This window comes from Triplophysa rosa, unplaced genomic scaffold, assembly GCF_024868665.1.
Source record: "Triplophysa rosa unplaced genomic scaffold, Trosa_1v2 scaffold494, whole genome shotgun sequence".
Lineage (NCBI taxonomy): Eukaryota > Metazoa > Chordata > Actinopteri > Cypriniformes > Nemacheilidae > Triplophysa > Triplophysa rosa.
Genome location: NW_026634501.1, coordinates 1 through 22,174, shown reverse-complemented (window position 1 = coordinate 22,174; position 22,174 = coordinate 1). Strand labels below are relative to the sequence as shown.

At 35.5% G+C, this 22,174-nt stretch overlaps 2 protein-coding genes across 3 annotated transcripts; both read right to left on the bottom strand.

Annotated features, from left to right (window-relative positions):
• Positions 1-1,446: 1,446 nt before the first annotated feature.
• LOC130550956 (nuclear GTPase SLIP-GC-like) lies at positions 1,447-8,853 on the bottom strand. Of its 2 annotated transcripts, XM_057328494.1 has the most exons (17): positions 8,800-8,853; positions 8,564-8,623; positions 7,092-7,311; positions 6,804-6,998; positions 5,879-6,073; positions 5,616-5,794; positions 5,471-5,513; positions 5,029-5,112; positions 4,147-4,237; positions 3,915-4,051; positions 3,655-3,816; positions 3,416-3,579; positions 3,165-3,291; positions 2,874-2,982; positions 2,520-2,653; positions 2,281-2,365; positions 1,447-2,155 (listed from the first exon to the last, which is right to left on the bottom strand). In XM_057328494.1, exons 3-17 carry the CDS (start codon positions 7,293-7,295, stop codon positions 2,100-2,102), a joined length of 1,965 nt encoding a protein of 654 aa, XP_057184477.1. In that variant the 5' UTR covers positions 7,296-7,311; positions 8,564-8,623; positions 8,800-8,853; the 3' UTR covers positions 1,447-2,099. The 2 variants fall into 2 exon arrangements, with proteins under 2 accessions (XP_057184477.1, XP_057184476.1); XM_057328493.1 differs by lacking the exons at positions 8,564-8,623; positions 8,800-8,853 and having other exon boundaries at positions 7,092-7,426.
• A 5,281-nt stretch (positions 8,854-14,134) lies between these two features.
• On the bottom strand, positions 14,135-21,813 carry LOC130550955 (nuclear GTPase SLIP-GC-like). Its single transcript, XM_057328492.1, has 16 exons — positions 21,670-21,813; positions 21,370-21,589; positions 21,092-21,286; positions 20,719-20,913; positions 20,458-20,636; positions 20,311-20,353; positions 19,879-19,962; positions 19,190-19,280; positions 18,960-19,096; positions 18,690-18,857; positions 18,447-18,610; positions 16,913-17,036; positions 16,428-16,536; positions 16,125-16,258; positions 15,904-15,988; positions 14,135-15,763 (listed from the first exon to the last, which is right to left on the bottom strand). The coding sequence occupies exons 1-16, from the start codon at positions 21,774-21,776 to the stop codon at positions 15,714-15,716; spliced, it is 2,085 nt and encodes a 694-aa protein (XP_057184475.1). The 5' UTR covers positions 21,777-21,813; the 3' UTR covers positions 14,135-15,713.
• Positions 21,814-22,174: the final 361 nt, after the last annotated feature.

The window sequence follows — 22,174 nt, the reverse complement described above, 5'->3', positions numbered from 1 at the left end:
TAGGTTGTTTTGACTACACCAGGCAGCCAGCTGAGCAACCTCCTTTCTGTAGGCAGATTCATCACCGTCTTGAATAAGGCCAATGACTGTGGTGTCATCTGCAAACTTCAGGAGTTTGACAGAAGGGTCTGTAGAGGTGCATTCGTTTGTGTAGAGTGAATATAGCAGTGGAGAAAGAACACATCCTTGAGGAGCTCCGGTGCTGATGGTACATGTGCTGGATTTAAATTTTCCCAACCTCACTAGCTGCTGCCTGTTCGACAGGAAGTTAATAATCCACTGACAGGTAGAGGTTGGCACAGAGAGCTGGGTAAGCTTGGGCAGGAGGAGGTCTGGGATTATGGTGTTGAAGGCCGAGCTGAAGTCTACAAACAGGATCCTGACGTAAGTCCCTGGTCTGTCTAGGTGTTGTAGGATGTAATGCAGTCCCATGTTTACTGCATCGTCCACAGACCTGTTTGCTCGGTAAGCAAACTGGAGGGGATCAAGAAGTGGTCTGGTGATGTCCTTCAGGTGGGCCAGTACAAGTCTCTCAAATGACTTCATGACCACAGATGTTAAAGCAACAGGCCTGTAGTCATTAAGTCCAGATATTTTGGGTTTCTTCTGTACAGGGATGATGGTGGAGCGTTTGAAGCATGAAGGGACTTCACACTGCTCCAAAGATCTGTTAAAAATATTAGTGAAGATGGGCGACAGCTGCTCCGCACAGATTTCAGGCAGGAGTGAGACATTGTCTGGCCTGGTGCTTTTCTGATCTTTTATGCTTAAAGAGTACATTCCTCAATATTTTTAAGGGCTTATTTTGGTTTATGGAGTGTCCGACAACAAGTTTATGTACATACATGATGTAAAAATACTATTATTTCGTAATAATAAGCAGTTTTTATTACCTTACTTCTTGACTGACTCTCAAATGATTCGTTCCGCGATTCATCTGTGTAATCTCCGCCTTTCCGCCAGCGTAGTCTGATCTGATTGGTCAGATAGTGTAGTCTGCTGTGATTGGTCAGATGGTCTAGTCTGCTGTGATTGGTCAAATGGTCTAGTCTGCTGTGATTGGTCAAACGCGTTCAGCATGTGTCGCAAATGGACCGCCTATCATTACTGCTGTATTACGGTTTGCAGGTGGTTGGATATTAACAGTGTATAGAGAGAGATGGCGTCGATTTTACCTTACCAGTTCGAGCCCGAGTCTGACGAATCATTCTTTAATCCTTATACAGATGCCAGTAAGAAAAAGGACTGTTTTAGACACTTCTCTTGTAACAGTTAGTTATCACGGCATACAGTGTACGGTGTTCGTATCTTCAGATGTTATTATAACTATAGTACACCACGCAGTTCTTGAAATAAAGACTTTGCGAGTTAATATGGTTGAACACTTACATTAGCGCAACGAGTTTATAGCTAACGTTAGGTAAACAAACAGTAACAACCCCAAAAATAACGGTAACGTTAGCTAAACACAGACATGAGATAACGTCACACAAATTTAATTTTAAGTAAAGACAAAAATAAAGAGTCACACTTACAGGTTGTGATTCGGTGGAGCTTACAGGTCCAAATAAAGTTGGTATTGCAACATCTTTTAAGGAAAGACGTTTAATGTATCCTGCAGTAAAGGCGCCAAGATTGATGAAGCAATCTTCGGTAAAATGACGCGCGCAAAGTAAAACGTTCGGTTTATACTGCTTTGGTGTCGTTTGAAAAATAAATAGTAACCATTTTTTCCTCAGAAGTTCTTCCTTTGGTAGTGAAAATAAGACTGACTTAGTTTCACTACATAGAACACAGCTTCTCTTAGACATGATGCACACGTCACGAACGAGCTAGTACAGTGTTTGGGGAGGAGAGAGTTAAGTTTTCGCAGTCAGTAGGCGGGGATTTTTCTAGTGACGTAGGTACATTGTGGTTAAAGATTCGGACAGGTCATGGCTTGTTCGCGTGATTCAGAGTCGATTACCTTTTTTATAAGCTAATAACTTTGTTATTCGTTCACCTTCGGATTTACAACTTGGCAGATTGCTTACATTCAAACACGGCAAAATTAAACACTTCATGAAATGTATTTTTTATGATCTCGAGGAATGTACTCTTTAAGTGTGCAGCTGCTGTGATAGTGCCTCCAGCTCTTGAATCTCTCTGGACACATCTAGACAAAACACATGATGAATTTCAGCTGAAACATCTGAATATTTGTGATTCATCAGCAATTCAGAATGATTAGTCAATACTTATGATCTTTTTATTTAAGTTAACAGTGAAATTGTCTCTTACCCAACAGAGTGGTTTTACTGGTATGTGAAAGCGAGCGCTTCACTGATCTCTTCAGTTCTGATTCAAGAGTTTTCATTATATGCAACTGTTTGTGCACAAGATAGTTAGGAAGGTACAGTACATACATGCAGTATATTTCACGAACTTTAGGATCACAAATATTGATTTAAATGTTACGTAACAAACACAAAAGCTAGTATTTGTGACAGTCATTATTCATGAAAATGACAAAGAAATACCTTCAATTCATTGAATGCGTCAAGTGCTTTCACTTTTGCCTCATTGAACATTTGATGTTTTAACTGTTCAATTGTTTCTATTGTTGCATTTTCCATCCTCTGCATGGCTCCATCTCCTGTCTCCTCTGCAGCTCCTGTAGAAAATAACATTTCATATTCATTCATGTTCTTTCACATAAAAAACATCAGAACATTAAAACACATCAGGATAAAAATTATATTGCATCATCTATAAATGTATGATATAAAATATAGAAATAAAATAATACAATTTTACACAGATTTTACAAACAACTCTATTGGGACAACTTATAAACTGTGTCTGTGTTTAGGTGGATGGTAATGGTGGTTTACTCTTGTAGCCAGGAGCCATGTTCTTCTGAATGGTTGTATAGATTGATGAGTAGATTTCCTTCTTCTTCTCTACGATGACTCTGCTGAGTGATGCCTTCAGTTTGGTTTCCTGTTAGAGGGTTCAGAGTAATAATGTTTAAACATTGCAAATGTGCCCAAAACTTTCTCCAGCTTTTTCAAACAAGCTTTGTCGTCTTATTTCACAGCCCACAGACACACTATTCTCCTATACTGCATTCGATGAATGCCTTTTTCCAGAACTGCTTCAGTCTGTTCTGCAACAGCACTAACCTGTGTTTGGATGAAGATGTGAATAGGATGTGGCATAGGTGTTGTTGAGAAGAAACACTGGATGATGCTGAACTTGTCAAGCTTGTCTTGTATTGATTTCTCTGTTCTCTTGTCATTATCATTAACACTGTCAAATTTGATTAAAAAACATTGTAACTGTTTCACTGTGTCACATCATTTTCTTTTTGCATCAAGGGCTTATTCAGACATTATTTTCAAACGTCAGGGGAAATTGAAAGAGAGGAACTTACGGAAACATCAACACAAACTCCTCATTAATGTTGTCGTACATGTGTTTGGTCAAACACTTGTTTAAATCTAAAGGTTCATTCCATTTTCTTGGCCAGTAGAATCCTCCTCTCCCACACATGGCTCGAAAGATTTTGTGGAATCCTCTGTTACCCTTTGGCCGAACCTAAAAGTAAAACATGACTGCACTTAGAAAGCAGAAATCTGCACCTATACATAACCTCCACAATCAAACACTTACAGATGATAACATGTCCTGTGTGGTATTAACACACGATCTCACTGATTCTTCTACACCCTTTGAGAGACATCGCTTCAGAGTCTCATAAAGATCTTCAAAATGACCATCCAGCAGCTTCAGTTCCTTCACTATGTTTGTCTGCAGGTCCTCAATGACTTTTTTCTTATTAGAACAAACAATAATACAAAAAAAATTTGAGAATAAATTGCCAGCTTTCTAAACACATTTGCATATGAAGTATCAGCAATTCTGATTCATACCATGTTTTTCTCTTTATCCAGTTGGACACTTTGGATCAAGGACAAAACTCCTTTTGCTTCATTGATATAATCTCTGGTCAGTTTTTGGTTGATGCTCTTGTTAAGGTTTATGAGGATATCCCTCAGTTTAGGTATCTCTACAAGATCATTGTAATGTATTCCATTATTTAAATAATGAGAATATTTCAGAATAATAAAACGGCACACTTTCTTTGCGTGATAGGTACAGTACCTGTTTCAGAAGGTTCCAGGTGTGAATTTTCATCAAAATATGCTGTGGAGCTTACAGTGAAAACATCAGTGATGAATCTTTCCTTTGATTCCTGCATATTAAAAATTATAAAATACATATATCATGTCTTTAAAACTAGAAACACATACACAATATTTCATGCAAATTTTAACTTTTATCACAAAATCAAACACACCTACAAACAAACTCTTCTGTCAAAATCAAACTTCAAATGACACACAAAACCCGGAAACACACAGACCGATCCAGGACACAGATGAATTTAAAACAATTCATCGATTCAAAATTCAGAAAATATAGGCTCAGTTTCACAGACAAGCCTTAGCTTAGCCAGGATTATGCCTTAAATTAGGATATTTAAATCACTTTTAAAATGCCTTAGAAAAATAAACATATACTAGTGTGCATCTTGAGACAAAACAAAGGCACTGACATTTTAGGAAATGTGAGGGAAAGTTATTTAAGACAGCACAAACACTCATTTTGGTCTGTGAAACCTGGAAATAGAATATTTAACCATGAAGTATAAACCAATCACATATAATCACTGCATATTATATAAAGTATAAAACAGTGTCAATTTATGCTAATCCAAGAAACAAAATATTGATATAATCATAACCTTACATCAAGATAATAATTATTAAACATTTAATCAAATGTGAATTGTTAGTCAATTTAATTAAACAGGTTTGTGCACTACCATTAGAAAGAATTTAGGTCAAATAAACTGAGAGAGAAAAAAAGGGGAGAAGCACCTGCAAAGTCAGATATACTGCATGTAAATGGCATATTTTTGTTATTTAAAGTTTTCCACAAGAAGTAACTATACATTATAGTGCTATAATGATACATACATACCTCACTTTTAGAACTGTATAACTTTTGTTTTATTGTTCTCTTTGCCAGGTTGTTTCGATCAACTATGCACTTTGTTTTCACATCCTAAACAATGACCAAAGCATTAGAGATTGTAGAAAAACATGTGAATGAAATTTATGTATAATCCAAATATTTTTATGTGATTCAGTAAAATACTACTAATACATTATGTACATTACATTTATTAACTGAACATCATTTGATGTTCTAATTCTGTCAGAACAGCTCTGTAGCCAAGCACAGTAAAATCTTTGACAAACTGACAATCATACATACCCAAACAAACACTAAAGGCATGTCTTGTGCTTTACTAAACAGTCAATGGCAACTGATAAAACGACACATTAAATGTTCACTTCTTAAAAACCCCAAGTCTATCAATAAAGTAAATGATAAAATAAGCTGTAGTTTTCTGATTTACCAAACTATGTCCTGGAGTCTGGGCCTCAGTAAGCTTTGTAGATCTAAATAGAAATTAAGAGTAAATAAAAAAGTCAATGTTTTATAATAATTTTACTTTATTGTGTAAATATGCAGTTTAATGACAAAGAGCTTCTTATTGTAACCTGAGGTGTTCTGCTGGTTTCATGTCATCAGTTTTAGTACAGATGAAGTTTATGTATTTGCATTCTCCTCCAGGTCCCAAGTCTTCAATACAGTGTTGTAATATCTCCCAGGGGTCTCTGTCTGTAACTGCTCGCTTGATGTCACTTACAATCCACACAGAGGAGCACTCTCTTATTTTCTAAAAAATATATATATATAAACAGAGTAAAATAATATACTTTACTGTTAAAGCGTTCTTGAAAATTATATTGTAAAAGTTTACAGTTTTCCAGAGGTCATCTCTGATCTTGTCACAGTCTCCAGTACCAGGCAGATCAACAAGGACAATGTGCTCCAAGAGTTCACGACAGTTTGGGATTTTGATCGTCACACACTTCACAAGCGGCCAGTACCAGCCACCAGGATTTGCTAAATTATGTTCCAAGTAACGACCGACAGAGCTGACAAACTCTGAGGGCTGTAAAAAAAGGAGTAAAAAAATAGATTTAATATTAAATTGATAAAAATCATACATGAAGAATGTATTTTACAATATACAACAAAAGTGAGAAGAAAGCAACATTATTTTAATGCCTTATTCATAATCTTTTATAAAGAATAAAAAACAAATGCTTTATAAAGACAAAAGTAGAGCCTGGCTAATGAAAAGTATACTTTTGTTGCTTTGCGTTCCTACAGTGGGTCTTGTTTTGGTAATGTAGTGAAATCTGAAAAACAGTTTTTCATTTTGAGCATCTACCTTACTGCTTAACTCAAAATAATGCAATATTTAGAACCCATTTTGATTCTTATGATATTGAAGTGATACTGCACTGGGATAAACAATCCCTTTGGCCAAAGAAACGTAAATGAAAAATAATTTCTTCCAATAGCAGTGATTATTTTAAACCGTATAATTTCTTGAAGTGATGTGAGAGATTTTTTTATTATATGTGTGTATTCTATTTTTTATTTGGAAATTTTATTTAGCTGGTTGATCTTGTTTAATTTTGTGTTTGTGGTGATATGTGTATTGTTTATGTCTATATATATGCATTTATGCCGCCAGTGTCAAAGATAATTTTCCGCTCTGGGACAAACAGAATGGACAATAAAGTTCATCTTAATCTTACAGTACAGTTCTTTTCTATACATTTACATTCATTATCATTTCTGTTTATTATGAATTATTTCTCCTCAAAACTTACATCACTGCTTGATATTTTCTTCTTTCCATCCGACAAAACATTGTAAATTTCAGTATATTTGTCATCTCTCTTCAGCTCCTCTAATGTTTTATTCTCAGCATCAGCTCCATACAGGGCAATGATCCTTTCTTTAATCATTTCTGTTAATTGGTTATCCTCACCTTTACCTGGTGAAGCAATCTCACTTTCCCATTCCTGCAAGAGCACACATCCCAAATCCATTATTTCTGTCTGTTTTGAGTAGGTACTGTTTATCTCACTAAATATACAGTACATGAATGAACAAACCTCTTTAGAAATGAGTTCAATCTCTGCTATGTAGTTAGAGTCATTCAGATTTGCCTCCACCTGTGTTATAACAGCTGTACAAGCACCAAAACCACCAGATGGCAGTAAAAACTGTCCCAGTACTGCGTTCAATAAAGAGCTTTTCCCTTCTCCTGTCCTTCCAAAAATCCCAATGGTTGCCTTCCTTCTGGTGTCTTTATCCATCTTTGAAAAGGCATCTCTGTGTATCATGATAGACAGCAAATATTGGTAAACGGTTTTAAAAAATGAATCATAAATATTTAAAACACTTTCAGAATATAAGTTTTTATTGTAGTAATGGTGGGGTCTGTGTCCTGGATGGCCTGAACTTCTACTTTAATTTCTTCCATGATCTGCTTTGCTTTCTTCATTGGGTCCATATCTGTGTTCCATTAAGGGTATTTTTATAATAGAAAAGAATATTTTTGCACAGATAATTTCTTACAGTAGCCTACGTTACACGTGATGGAGGTGAGTAAGGACGCTCATGTTCGGTCGACTAATTGTATCCATTGAGGGGATTAAAGTGTTGAAAATGAAAAGTGACATGAACAACAAAAATAATACAGCACAAGACTATATAAATATGAGATCAAATATGAATAAGTTAGTCAAATATGAACTAAAGTAAATAAACGAGAAATACAATTTAAAGCAGTGGTCACCAACCCTGTTCCTGGAGATCGACCGTCCTGCAGACTGCAGCTCCGACCCTGCTTCAGCACACCTGTCTGTAATTGTCAAGCAAACCTGAACACCTTGATTAGATAGTTCAGGTGTGTTTGATTGGGGTTAGAGCTGAAATCTTCAGGACGGTCGATGTCCAGGAGCAGGGTTGGTGACCACTGATTTAAAGTAATGATCAACAGAAAGTGAGCCGCCCAGATTCAACTACTCACCTCCTAACTGCATGACCTCTACACAGGAAAATTTCAGGTAAATACCCACATATGCCCATGGGATGTGCCACCTAACTAGAAGTGACTATTTCTAATAAAAAAGACATTAAACATACTCTACCTCAGTGGTTCTCAACTCTGGCCCTCGAGATACATTTTCCTGCAGAGTTTAGCCCCAACTCTGATATGAAACACCTGAACAAGCTAATCAGCATCTTTAGGAATAGATGCGTTCAACTTAATGCCACGCTGCGCAAATCTATCAGCGTATGACATTTAAGTACCGCGATAGTGATTCAAGTGCAGATTGCTCGGTAGGCATTTGAATCGCTCTCGCGGTACTTTAATGCGAAATGCCAAACAATCTGCGCAGCCCAACATTAAGTTGAACGCGTCTGTTCCTGAAGTCAATGATTAGCCTCTTCAGGTGTTTTATCAGAGTTGGGGCTAAACTCAGCAGGAAAGTGGATCTCGCGGGCCAGAGTTGAGAACCACTGCTTACCTTATTCTATTGTTTTTGTACAGTAAGTATCAAATTCAAAATTTACTTGCCTGTGGTTAGCAGTGGCCGCACTGTAATATCTGGTGACTTATCACGTTTTCTTTTAATACCTGTTCAAGAATGTATAATCATCAATAATTTTCTAAAAGCTGCAATACAAGTTTAATTTTAAACAAACAGAAGATCTGTACTCTGGTCGAACAACAAGATATTTACACGTCAGAATTCAAAAAGACATTAATCTCAGGATTGATTTACTTGATTCCGAGAAAATCTGTTATCTCACCAAAGGTTTGAGTGGAGGGTGATGTATGCGGTGTCGATGGATTGTTTGTTTTTAGTTTTTCAAAAGACCAAAGAGAGGTAGAGGGCCTAAATATATATACATATATATTCGTAAGTTATAAAATTATATGATTTAAAGCAATTGTATGCAAGGAATATACTGTAATAAACTTAAAGAATCCAAATGTTTATTACTTACCGTTCCATCTGCTCACTAATTGCTTCTTGTTTCTCTTTAGCCTGCTGAAAGGTGGCTGCAAGATACGCATGCAATTATATTATTTGAGTAATTTTTTGAAAAAGAAACCGTAAGATATCTTAGAAAGTTGAACATTACTTGATGATCAATATGAAACGTTGTTAAATACTATTCAAAGGTTTGCTTGAGATAAGTTACTAATGTTGTGCCCTCTGCTTCATCAATTTTTCTTCAACGGTCTCATTTTATTAACCTCATAAAAAAACACATAAAAAGTCAAATTTAAACCTTTACCATATTCTCCATGAAGAACCGTATTCAATAGCTCCCAATGACTTTTTCTCTTGGCAGGTTCAAGTCTGTTTTTTACAGCTTCTAAGCACTTCTCTGGTGTCTTGAATGGAGGCCAGTAACACTGTGTCTTTAACCAGTTCGCTGGTATCACAGTCAGCTCATTTGAGTCTAGCAGGGTAACGACTGCATACATACTGTGTGAATAACAGAAAGAATATATGTTGACTAATTTCTAGTTTTACATCAGTGAACAATATATTATTATAAAATCATGTAAAAAATGAAAAACAAGTTATGAATGATAATGTTTCTAATATGTTTCTGTTCTTGAAAATAAAGTCTTAAAATTCAAAAAGTATACACATGAACGAAAAGATGCGTTGATTTAGTGATAAAGTACACTCAAGGTTTTTTTTGTAGATAGCAAGCACTGTATTATTTAACACATAAAGAATCTCTGCCTCAAGAATAAAGGCCTCAATACACTTCAAACCAAATATATACTACTTTGTTCTAAAATTGTAGAACAAACATACTGTATGTGATGTTTTTCAGACATAATCTAGCCAAAAATGTGTTTTTGGGTTTGGTGGTTTGAAACAGAATACCAGTGCAAATTTCAGTAAATCCTAATAAACACCTCAAAGCTTGTTCGCAGACATGTGGTTCTGATGATACGCGAGATGCAGATGGAGAGCAGGAAGTGATTTTCTACTAGGAATTCACTATCACAGACTCAAAATGCCTAAGCTTTGCATCGTTTATGCAGGGCTTGACATTAACGCTTGTCCGGGACAAGTAAATGTTTTGTATGGGCAAGTGAGAAAGAATTTTACTTGCCCGACCGGACTTGATTCTATATGTCTACGTTCATATACGATTAGACCACATGGGTTTAGGACCAGAAAGGGGGCAGCACAAAAAACTCTCTGTGATGGTGTTCGTTGTACAAATGCAGGTGTATTTGCTAGTGACATTGGAGTTTGGTTGCCAGTCAAAAGTTCCTAAAGCTTGTGAAGTTACATTCATTTATTTTATATTTTTGTATACAGTGACAGTAAATTGAGTCGAAGTATCGATTCCATCCAAAAGTGGGAGTCGAGAATTGGAGTCGACTCCAAAAAAACCCGTAATCGAACACCCCTACTATCAGGCAACCTTTAATTTTATCCTGCATGCGTCCTGATTTTTATTTATTTTCCCTTCTGACAGGTATGGATGCTCTTTTAGATGATGTCATTTTAGTATATTAATTTTGCATATCACTATTGTGCAAGGGATGTATATCACTGTTTTGAAAATTGTTCTGGTTTCCCATGTGGGGGGATATTATTATTGCTGCACTCCTGCTCTGTTCATGCAAGGCTGCACGGACAGGCAGAGAGTTTGCCCAGAACAGTTTCATTCCGCCAACCTTAAATACTGCTACTGTTTAAACCTTTGACGGTAGTGGTCCTGACAGAACTTCTTTTTAACCCCAGAATGATCTTGATGATACTGTTGCCTGTTATAGGTACACACTTACCCATCTTTCTGTGCTTTTAGTTCTTCTTGTTTCTTTATAGCCTCCTCAAAAGTGTCTGCAGAAAGACAGTAAATGATTGTGTTATGTTACGAATCATAAAACATGAACAAGTTCATTGTATAATTTTAAAACCGTGTTACCATGTTCTTTATGAAGGAATATATTTAACATCTCCCATGGTTTTCCTGCTGTTGAAGGTTCAAGCCTGTCTCTAACAGCTTCCATTAACTTCTCTGGTGATCTGAATGGGGGCCATTGACATTGCGTCTTGTCTGTGTTTAACCATTTTGGTGGCATTACCATCATTTCATCTGTATCTTCCAAGGTAACAACAGCAAAATTCGGTCTAGTAATAAAAACAAAATATTTTTTTAGATGATTACAAACTCCAGATTTGCATTAGTTTTCTGTTTTACAGAGTACACTGAACATTGTAACGATTTCAGTCAAAAACATTTATTCTATGAAATTACAAATCTTTAATAGGCTCATATTAGTAGAACATTTAGCCCTGTTGAGCACACTGACAGCACAAGCATATAATTTTAAAGTCCATAATAACAGATTATAGTACTCACACTGCAGCTAAGAAGCATGACGTTGGGCATACTAAACTCAGTGTTCAAAACGTTAATGTCTTATTAACACTGTTTTTTATGAAGAAACCTACTAAGCCATTGTTTAAATTCTGTGCTAATCTACATCACTTTATATTCTTTAGCCCCCATACAACATTCTGACATTTCAACTTAATTTAAATTTGTCTAGACATGATATCATCATAATATTAAAGACACCCACCAGACTAAACTAATGATGGTTAGAAGAATTTCATTTTTTTTTTGTCTTTTGTCAAGACAAATTTTTATGACACTTGTGTAATTCTCACCGATCTTCAACACTCCTGCTGTCTTCATCACCCTCTTCACTCATCTTACAGTCATCACAACCCTCAACCTTAACGAAGGACATTATGAAGTCTTAATGAAGCCTGGAAGCATGTCACTGAAAGACTGCTGCCACATTTCATATATGGGAAGAACAGGGAGGTCAATGTTAGTGTATTTGGAAATAAGAACAAAATTTTAATACCTTTCATTGGCTAAATATTTGTAAAACAGACAGACAGATGTTAAAGTGTGTCAAACAGCATTGATTTATTGAAAGAAAACACCACCAACGTGCCTGCTGCTCTGTCTAATGCACTTGCAAAACTGTATTGCACGCATGCTACACTGGTAAATTTATTCTTCGCACAGACCGATTTTTTCGTAGCACGTCCGACATATATATATATATATAGTATGTACAGCCCAGCCCTGTTGAAATATATTTCAATATGATACATTTTTAACATCCCACCAATAGAATCCATTAAATTCCAGTAGACACTATTATAGTTTCCATTAAGACCAACACAATTCCCATAACCATTATAACCATTAAATATTCTATAGTGTTTTGGGCAGGGTTCTGTTGTTTTTTCAGCAGGGTTGTTTTGGCTGCTGTCCAGTTTGACAGTATTCAACTTTAGATTGCATTTTAGGAGACGGAATATTAAATTACTCGGTTATTGTTTGAAAAGGGAGCACGTGGATAGTTTCACTTTCGCAACTTTACAGTCTTGTCACCCGCAGCAATATCCTCATTGACCGTCCATTTAAAAAAAGCTCTGTGCCTTTGCTCCACATCGCGCATCCGTGAAATCGCAATGAACGCGTTTATATGCGCGCTCTAAACACGTATCATTAAAATCAAAGCGCACCCACGCGCGTCTGGAAGCTGGAGCGCCATGCCCGCTCCCGCATGAGACAATGGCTGTATGTACCTATATTACATTAAAACGTGATTTAAAAAATGTATCGATAGATAGTAGAGGTTGGACTATCGGTACACTATCGGACAAAATTATTCCGATAGTTTGTTATATTGATATATTTGCACAGCCCTAGTTTGACGCCTGCCTGCGGGACAAAGATAGTCTATGTAATGGATTGATTATGGCTTAAATAGCATCGCTCGTCGTAAAAATATCTAGCATAGGTTTTTTTTTTTTTACAAAAAAACTAAACCTACCACTACTGTCAATGTCATCTTGTACATTAAACCATTTATGACTTGTAAATAGTGTAAACTGATAAAAGGAAACCTACCCAACTCAGGTTGACTTATGGTATGGAATTTGGCGGGAGGAAGAGGTTGTACCCGGAAGTAGTGCAAAGTAGACAAATGACAGGAGAGGGATCGTATGGTATGAATAATACTTATTCATGCATTAATACGACTTCACTTTTCAAACTGATTTATTTTACATTATAATACTTATTATTATATATGTATATATTAGTGTACATATATTATGTTAGTGTAAATATAACATTTATAATATTCATTGACTGTTTATATGTTAGGTTTATGTCCATCTAAAGAATGAATGTATCAGTTTAAAGACATGTAGAAGTGAGCCCTTAAATTACAATGCAGGATCATGCTTGCAAACAGGATCAATCTCAAGACAGAGTGACAAACATCAGTCTGCACAGAGAACTCTCTCTGTTCTCTACATTCTTTTCTTATACCCCAACTTTTGGTGTGAACTGTGAACACGTACAGGTGCCACGTAGGCCTGTTTTGCTGCATGAAAGAGATGAAACTGTGTACCAGGCAATAGCAATCTCACACTTGTGTTAGCAGAATAGAAGTTCAGCAATTCCCAAGTGAGAAATCAGATATACATATGAAATATACATGAACCATGTACACACTTGTGTCAAATAGATTACATACCTGTAAGATTGCACCTTTTTTACAGCGATTGTACAAATCATGATGAAGCGTGCACAACTGTAGTAACTTTTCTCAAGCAAACAGTATTTAACAATGTTTCATATTGATCATAATGTTCAACTTTCTAAGACATCTTACGGTTTCTTTTTCAATTAAGTACTCTTATATATTTGCATATCTTGCAGCCACCTATGAGCAGGCAAAAGAATGGTGACTTCTTAAAAATAAAGGTTCCTAAAGGTCAGGTTGTATGGTTTCATAAAGAACCCTTGACTTTCACAGATTAAAGATTCGTCTCTTTAATCAAGCGTTCAAGTCACTGCCTAAAAGTTTATACCCCCCAAAAAATTGCCTTGACAAAAGGGCACTTTGGGCATTAAGAGCCAAAGGGGCAGGTGCTCAAGCATCCTCCGGCGTCCCCCTCTGCACATGCCTGGAGGGGTCACATCAAAAGATGACCAAAACAAAAGTCTACCATGGACTAAACTACAAAACAGGACTTTAAAAAAGACATGAAGACATGTGATAAAACTGATTTTATTTTAAAGCTTCATGTTTTTATCAGGTATTTTTTCTGTATTAGTCTTATTTACTTCATTTGAAAATTTTAAATGCCTAAATTCACCAAAAGCACATTTAATAACAATACACAATAACAGACACATTTTGCTCATTTGTCTTATTTTAAAGTATACAGTCACCCTTAAGACCCCACAGTTCCCTTCACATACTAAACTCTGTTGTTACAAAGACATTAACATTTTTCATCTTTTTAAAACACTCAACATATAATAAAAAATGGGTTTTATCCAAAGGGTTATATCCCAGCGACCACACATAAATGAATACCTTACACTATAATTCACTTTGGATAAAAGCATCTGCCACATGCATAAATGGAAAAGTACATTTTGCAAACTGGATATTGAAAAAATTGTGTTAGAAACACACACATGTACAATGTCCATTACACAGAGATATCAACTCAGTTGGTAGAGATGCAGGACAGAATATCAGACAAGAAACGAAGAATAATCTGAGTTTAGCTTCAATGCTCAATCGATTGAATGGAATGTATTATAATGTAAGATAGTGGAAAAAAATATGGCTTCAAAACATTTTCTTATGACGAGATGGAGACCCATATCTAATAAAGACAATACAGCGTCCAACATATGCAACCGTAATGAAGAATAAGAATAACAAATGGTAAAGTAAGAAATATATGATAAATGAATGAAACAAAAAATGTGTAAAGGTTAGAACATATATAATGGAATGAATGATAAATTAAATTAAATAATCTAATGTGAAATGTTGAAATAAATTAATTCAACACAAATGTTTGTACTCTCAAGTCAGAATTTCCCTTGTAATATACAGACAATTCAGTGCACGGTTGCATGAAAACCTTTAAGTTAACAATAAAGGAGTCTGGAGGCTGTCAATTCATATTTATCCTTAATTGCTAAAGTTCCCTTAAGTTCTGTTATGTGCTGCTACAAACTCCTTAGTAACTATTCTAACGTAAAAATATTAAGGAAGCTTCCTTAAGTCTCAATCATGTTCATTGAGGAGGAGGAAGTAACCAAACACATTTTTAGAAATAGAAATACTCTCTTGGAGACGATTGATTGATGTGACGACACACGATTATTCACAGAATTTTGTTTCCTGTAATTAAATTGTCCATAACTCAAATATTTTTAGTAGCTGTAATGTTACATTTGTGGTCCATTGAAGTAAATAATAGTTATGTTCTATAGTGTAACTATAGCAACCGCTTTTCCATTGCCAAGTTTCGTTTAGATAGTAAAACGCTTAAAATGCTTTGTTCATTAGCTATCATTCTTAGGGGAAGATTAAGTTATTTATGAAAGCAAACCATGTTTGTGATTACTACTATACAAGAAATTTTGTGTAATGCATAAGTGACTGTAAAAAGTGCATTTCAGGTATGGGAGTGACATATTTTGAGCTTTGCTATTTGGGCTGAGGTCATAAGGCCAGTTTTGATTGGTCATTGGACTGGTTTTATTACACAGATCTGGAAACCCCGCAAACTACCTATGGGGTCATTTTCTGGGGAAGAACGGGCTCCTGCTTGACCTTAAACTGCTGCTGATAGTTTCTCTAGCTCTTGAATCTCTCCGGTGACATCTAGACAAAACACATGAAGAATTTCAGCTTGAAACATATGAATATTTGTGGTTGATTTGATTAATCAACTATTCAAGATAATTAGTCAATCCTCATGATCATTTATTAAAATTGATTTTTATTCAAATAATGTCTCTTACCCAAGAGGTTGAATTTGCTGATTTGTGAAAGCGAGCGCTTCACTGAACTCTTCAGCTCTGATTCAAGAGTTTTCATTATATGCAGCTGTTTGTGCACAAGATAGTTGGGAAGGTACATGATTTAGAGTATATTTCAAGAGCATGATCATAACGTTTATGTATCAAACTCATCAGCCAGAATTTGTGACATTCATAATTCATAAGTGTGACAAAAAAAACACCTTCAAGTTATTGAACGTCTCAAGCATTTCTACTTTTGCCTCATTGAACATTTGAGGTTTTAACTCCTCGATTGTTTCCATTATTGCATTTTCCATCTTCTGCATGGCTCCTCCTCCTTTTTTCCCTGCAGCTTCTGTAGAAATCAACATTTCATATTCATTCGTGTTCTTTTACACAAAGAAACATCAGAACATTGAAAATAAAAAACTTTCTTGTTTGGCCTTTAAACTAACAGATTTTAAGATGTAATTCTTTTATAAAAAACTGTGTCTATGTTTATGTGGATATTAATGGTGGTTTACTCTTGTAGCCCGGAGCCATTTTCCTCTCAATGGCTGTATAGATTATTAAGTAGATTTCCTTTTTCTTTTCTACGATGACTCTGCTGAGTGATGCCTTCAGTTTGGTTTCCTGTTAGAGGGTTCAAAGTATTTTTTTAATTAGTGCAAATGTACAAAACTTTCTTCAGCTTTTTCAAACAAGCTTTGTCCCCTTATATCACAGCCCAAAATCTTATTGGACTCGAATCGATTACAATCTTTGATTAACCTATATTCTTGTTTTACTAGCTGCTGAGATTCATCTATATAAATACATGTTAAGAGACTTTGTTGTGCTGATTATAAACTTTCCTCTCTTGGAAAAGACAGAAACCTGTTCTCTAGTGTATTTTCTTTATTAGCATAATTTGCCCCACAGTGTGCATAAAACAGTGTCTGGAAAATAAGAATTACCTGTCGGTGTTTGGACAAATAAAAGAACAGTCACGCTGGACAACAGAGCTCACCTGTGTTTGGATGAAGATGTGAATAGGATGTAGCATTTGAGATGTTGGCAAGAAACACTGGATGATGCTGAACTTGTCAAGCTTGTCCTGCATTGATTTCTCTGTTTTGTTATTATCATCAACACTAGAGCCAAGAAAATGAAGCAAAACAAGTCAAATTTAATTAAAAACGTTCATAATCTTTGTCAATCCAGGACTGTTTAAGTCACATGCATTTTCTTTTTTTCAAGGCCTTTGTGCATCAGAGGCTTAGTCAGACATTATTTTTAAACTTCAGATACTATTTAAGGGATGATGTACAGTATAGCTGACACAGCTACTTTAGACAGCTACTTGTCATGATTCTGCCGCATCATGTCATGTTTCTCGTGGTCTAGTGGCAGGATCATGACAGAACCCCATGTTTCATGTGGAGAGGGGTAATTTTGGCCCTTATGGCCTTCCATACACCCTCCCCGGTCTCGTCTCTGTTCCCGCCCTCTCGTCTCCTCGTTATTGCTCATTTATTGTTTCATGCCCTTCACCTGTTCCCCTCTTGATTTATCCCTTTTATAATGCCCTTGTGTTTTCTGTCCTGTGCTGGTTCATTTTGATTCGTGTGGTGTAAGTCCCTGTGGCTTGTCAAATTTAGTCTATCATTTTGTAAATTATGTCATGTGTTAACTGTAGTTCTTATGTAAATTTAGTTAGTCTTAGTCCTGTCTTGTCATGATATTATATTCCCTTGTTTTGTTATGTTACCCCCTCGTGGGTTTTTTTGGTTTTGTCTTTATTATTTATTAAACGTCTTGTTAACCCCTTACCGCTGTCTGCGCCTGGGTCCTCTGTCCTTGTGTCTCACCACCCCCCGTTTCTTGACAGCTACTTACCTCATAAGTAAGTTATTGAATATGAAATATTTTATTACCTCATTTATAACAAATGCAGACCTTCTGTAAATTTACTTTTAGTATTAAGGCAATACACTAAATTCAAATGAGACAAATATTCAGTTTGGTATAATAATTTGTAAATATAATATCAAATACTGTATGTTATTAAAAATACATTAATATTTAATTTACGAGTCATATAAAACTAGACCTGTCAACATGACTCGCAGTCCCCGAATCACTGTGCATTATTAGTTTCGAGAGGTCATTATCAGGAAAAAACTGACCTTGGATTGTCACGATTGGCCAATCAGAATCAAGTATTACAGAGTAATAATCTTCATTAATAATGTTCATTGTGTGTGATTAGTACATTTACATGTTTGTAAATTGTTCTATCATATGTAAATAAAATACAACTGCTAATAGTCATTCACTTACATTTATCAGTAAATGTTCTAGCTAACAGAGAACAGTGAAGTGAATCCTGTTGAATAACTACTGGGCCATTTAACTTTGACCTGAAAGTCTCAAGAAAGGATCATGTTTTGTATTTTAATAATAATATAATAATTTGTATATGAATAAATTGAGCCAACATTGGTAAATTGTATTGATAGCATTTCTTAACTAACAGGGGAAATTGAAAGAGAGGAACTTACGGAAACATCAACACAAACTCCTCATTAATGCTGTCGTACATGTGTTTGGTCAAACACTTGTTTAAATCTAAAGGTTCATTCCATTTTCTTGGCCAGTAGAATCCTCCTCTCCCACACATGGCTCGAAAGATTTTGTGGAATCCTCTGTTAGATTTTGGCCGAACCTGAAAGAAAATGACATGAATAAAACAAATGACATGACTGCAGTTAAAAAGCAGAAAACTGCACCTACACACAACTCACAGATGATAACATGTCCTGTGTGGTCTTAACACACAATCTCACTGATTCTTCTACACCCTTTGAGAGACATCGCTTCAGATTCTCATAAAGATCTTCAAAATGATCATCCAGCAGCTTCAGTTCCTTCACTACGTTTGTCTGCAGGTCCTCGAGGATTCTGGCTTTTGTCTTATTAAAACACAATTATACAAATATGGGAATTACAGCATAATTTAATGGTAGGCTATCTGTCTAAACACATTTGCATACATTATTATGAGAAATTCATACCATGTTTTTATCTTTATCCAGTTGGACACTTTGGATCAAGGACAAAATTCCTTTTGCTTCATTGATGTAATCTCTGGTCAGTTTTTGGTTGATGCTCTTGTTAAGGTTTATCAGGATATCCCTCAGTTTAGGTATCTCTACAAGATCATTTTAAACTGTATTTTATTATTTAAGTACTGAAAATATTTCAGCATTATAATCACTTTTCTTTGCGTGATAGGTTACAGTACCTGTTTCAACATGCTTCAGATGTGATTCTGGATCAAAGTATTCTGTGGAGCTTACAGTGAAAACATCAGTGTTGAATCTTTCCTTTGATTCCTGCATATTAAAAATTATAAAATACATATTATATCATTTCCTTAAAACTATAAACACATCTCAAACCTACACACCAATTCATGCTAACTTTCATCACAAAGTCAAACACACCGCTCTTCCATCAAAACCCAGGAAACACACAGATCAACATAAAACTGTTACAAATGTCAGAGAATATAGAGTATTTAACCATGAAAGTATAAGCCGATCACATATAATCACTACATATGAGGTATAATACAGTATCCATTGAAGTAATAAAAAAAGTTAGAATTGTTTTGATGTAAAGTTGAGTGTATCAATGGGGAATTGTTAATCAAACAGAAATTTGCGAAACAAGCTATTTTTAGCACTAGCATTGGAAAGATTTTAGGTAGAAGTAAGAAACTACAGGCAAAATGAGGGAGAAAATGCGGCACCTGTGAAAAGTCACATATTTAAAAGAATGTGTCCAACAGCGTGCTTATCAGACCACCTCAATTGTGTCCCTTTGTTATTTTTAAGACAATGTTTCTAAAGACTTCTGAATTATTTTGATTATTTAAAGATTTCCACAAGTAACCATATATTACAATGTTGTAATGGTATATATACTTACCTCACTTTTAGAACTTTTCAATTTTAGTTTTATTGTTTTCTTTGCAAGGTCATTTCTATGAAGTATGCACTTTGTTTTCACATCCTAAACAAAGATCAAAACATTAGAGATTGTAGTAAAACGTGTAGATGAATTAGATGGAATTTCTGTATAATATGAATAAAAAACAATGTACTAAGTACATTTATTAATTGGACATCATTTGATTTTCTAACTGTTCACCCAATAAAATAGCTATGTAGTCTAGTAAGTGAACTAAAATAATTGTGAAAGAACAATCTATGATAGAATGAGAATCATAAATACCCTTAACACAAACTAAAAGCATGTACTGTGCTTTCTTAAACACCCTTTGACAGCAGACATTTAAGATGACACACTGAATATTCAGTACTAATTAAATAATAGAGAAAATAAGCTGTAGTAATTTACCAAACCGTGTCCTGAAATCTGGGCCTCGGTAAGCCTTACAGATCTGAACAAAAATCAGTAAAAGACAAGTCAATGTTTTATAATAATGGCTTCATTTGTTCATTTTGCAAAGATGCAGTATGATAACAAAGAGCTTCTTATTCTCACCTGAGGTATTCCACTTGTTTCATGTCATCAGTTTTAGTACAGATGAAGTTTATGTATTTGCATTCTCCTCCAGGTCCCAAGTCTTCAATACAGTGTTGTAATATCTCCCAGGGGTCTCTGTCTGTAATCGCTCGCTTGATGTCACTTACAATCCACACAGAGGAGCACTCTCTTATTTTCTAAAAAATAAACACACGGTGTAAAATGATACAATCTACTGATATTAAAAAAATATATTGCAAAAAGTTACGGTATGTTTACAGTTTTCCAGAGGTCATCTCTGATCTTGTCACAGTCTCCAGTCCCAGGAAGATCAATAAGGACAATGTGCTCCAAGAGTTCACGACAGTTTGGGATTTTGATCGTCACACACTTCACAAGCGGCCAGAAACAGTCACCAGCATTTGCTACACTATGTTCTAAGTAACATACAACAGCGCTGGCAAACTCGGTGGGCTGTTAAGAGAGTCAAAAAAATATTTTAGTTAAGAAGAACGCATCTTACATCAAAATCTAATATCACTTAAAGCTCTCATAATCAAGAACAAGTGGTTTAGAAAGACAAAAGTAGGGAAAGGTGTACTTAGTTCTTTTTCATTTTAATCAATTTAAATATTTAACCTTTGTAACTTACATCACTGCGTGATATGATCTTCTTTCCGGTAGACAAAACATTGTAAATTTCAGTATATTTGTCATCTCTCTTCAGCTCCTCTAATGTTTTCTCTTCTGCCTCAGCTCCGAACAGGGCAATGATCCTTTCTTTAAGCATTTCTGTTAATTGGTTATCCTCAACTTCATCGGATAGAGCAAACTCCACATCCCATTCCTGCCAAAGCACACATCGCAAATCCTTTATTTCAGGTTGAATTTCTTAATCAAAGACAAATCATTTTATATCAACGAACAAACCTCTTTAGAAATGAGTTCAATCTCTGCTATGTAGTTGGAGTCATTCAGATTTGCCTCCACCTGTGTTATAACAGCTGTACAAGCACCAAAACCACCAGATGGCAGTAAAAACTGTCCCAGTACTGCGTTCAATAAAGAGCTTTTCCCTTCTCCTGTCCTTCCAAAAATCCCAATGGTTTCCTTCCTTCTGGTGTCTTTATCCATCTTTGAAATGGCATCTCTGTACATCATGACAGAGGGCATATGTCAGAAAACTGTTATCAAAGTTGCAAAGGAATGATAAATATTTGAAACACTTACAGAATGTGAGTTTTTATTATAGTAATGGTGGGGTCTGTGTCCTGGATGGCCTGAACCTTTACATTAATTTCATCCATGATCTGCTTTGCTTTCTTCTTTTGATCCATATCTGTGTTCCGTTAAGGGTAGTTTTTTAATAGAAAATAATCTTTTTGCAAAGATAATTTCTTACAGTTCAGTATACGTGATGGGGGTGAGTAAGCACGCTCATCTTCAGTCCACAAAGTGTCGCTGCACCAGTATCCGTACAGAGACATTAAAAAAAATTGTGACATGTACAAAAAAATAAAACGGTACAAGACAGAAAACAGGACTGAACAAAATGAAATTAAATGTGAAATTAAAATGAGCGTCCCAGGTTCAACCACTCACCCCCGACCTCCATGACCTCTACAGAGGTAAATACCCACATACACTCACCTAAAGGATTATTAGGAACACCATACTAATACGGTGTTTGACCCCCTTTCGCCTTCAGAACTGCCTTAATTCTACGTGGCATTGA

Bases quoted from the DNA above. Each gene is read 5' to 3' on its own strand.
- LOC130550956 (XM_057328493.1), bottom strand. From the start codon at position 7,322: ATGATACACAGAGATGCCTTTTCAAAGATGGATAAAGACACCAGAAGG. The intron at 2,366-2,519 runs GTATTTCTTTGT...GTGCACAAACAG, and splicing joins ACGCATTCAATGAATTGAAG to TTGCATATAATGAAAACTCT. The intron at 2,156-2,280 runs GTAAGAGACAAT...TGTTTTGTCTAG, and splicing joins CAGTAAAACCACTCTGTTGG to ATGTGTCCAGAGAGATTCAA.
- LOC130550955 (XM_057328492.1), bottom strand. From the start codon at position 21,776: ATGGATCAAAAGAAGAAAGCAAAGCAGATCATGGATGAAATTAATGTA. The intron at 21,590-21,669 runs GTAAGTGTTTCA...CATGATGTACAG, and splicing joins ATAATAAAAACTCACATTCT to AGATGCCATTTCAAAGATGG. The intron at 21,287-21,369 runs GTTTGTTCGTTG...GTGCTTTGGCAG, and splicing joins TTGAACTCATTTCTAAAGAG to GAATGGGATGTGGAGTTTGC.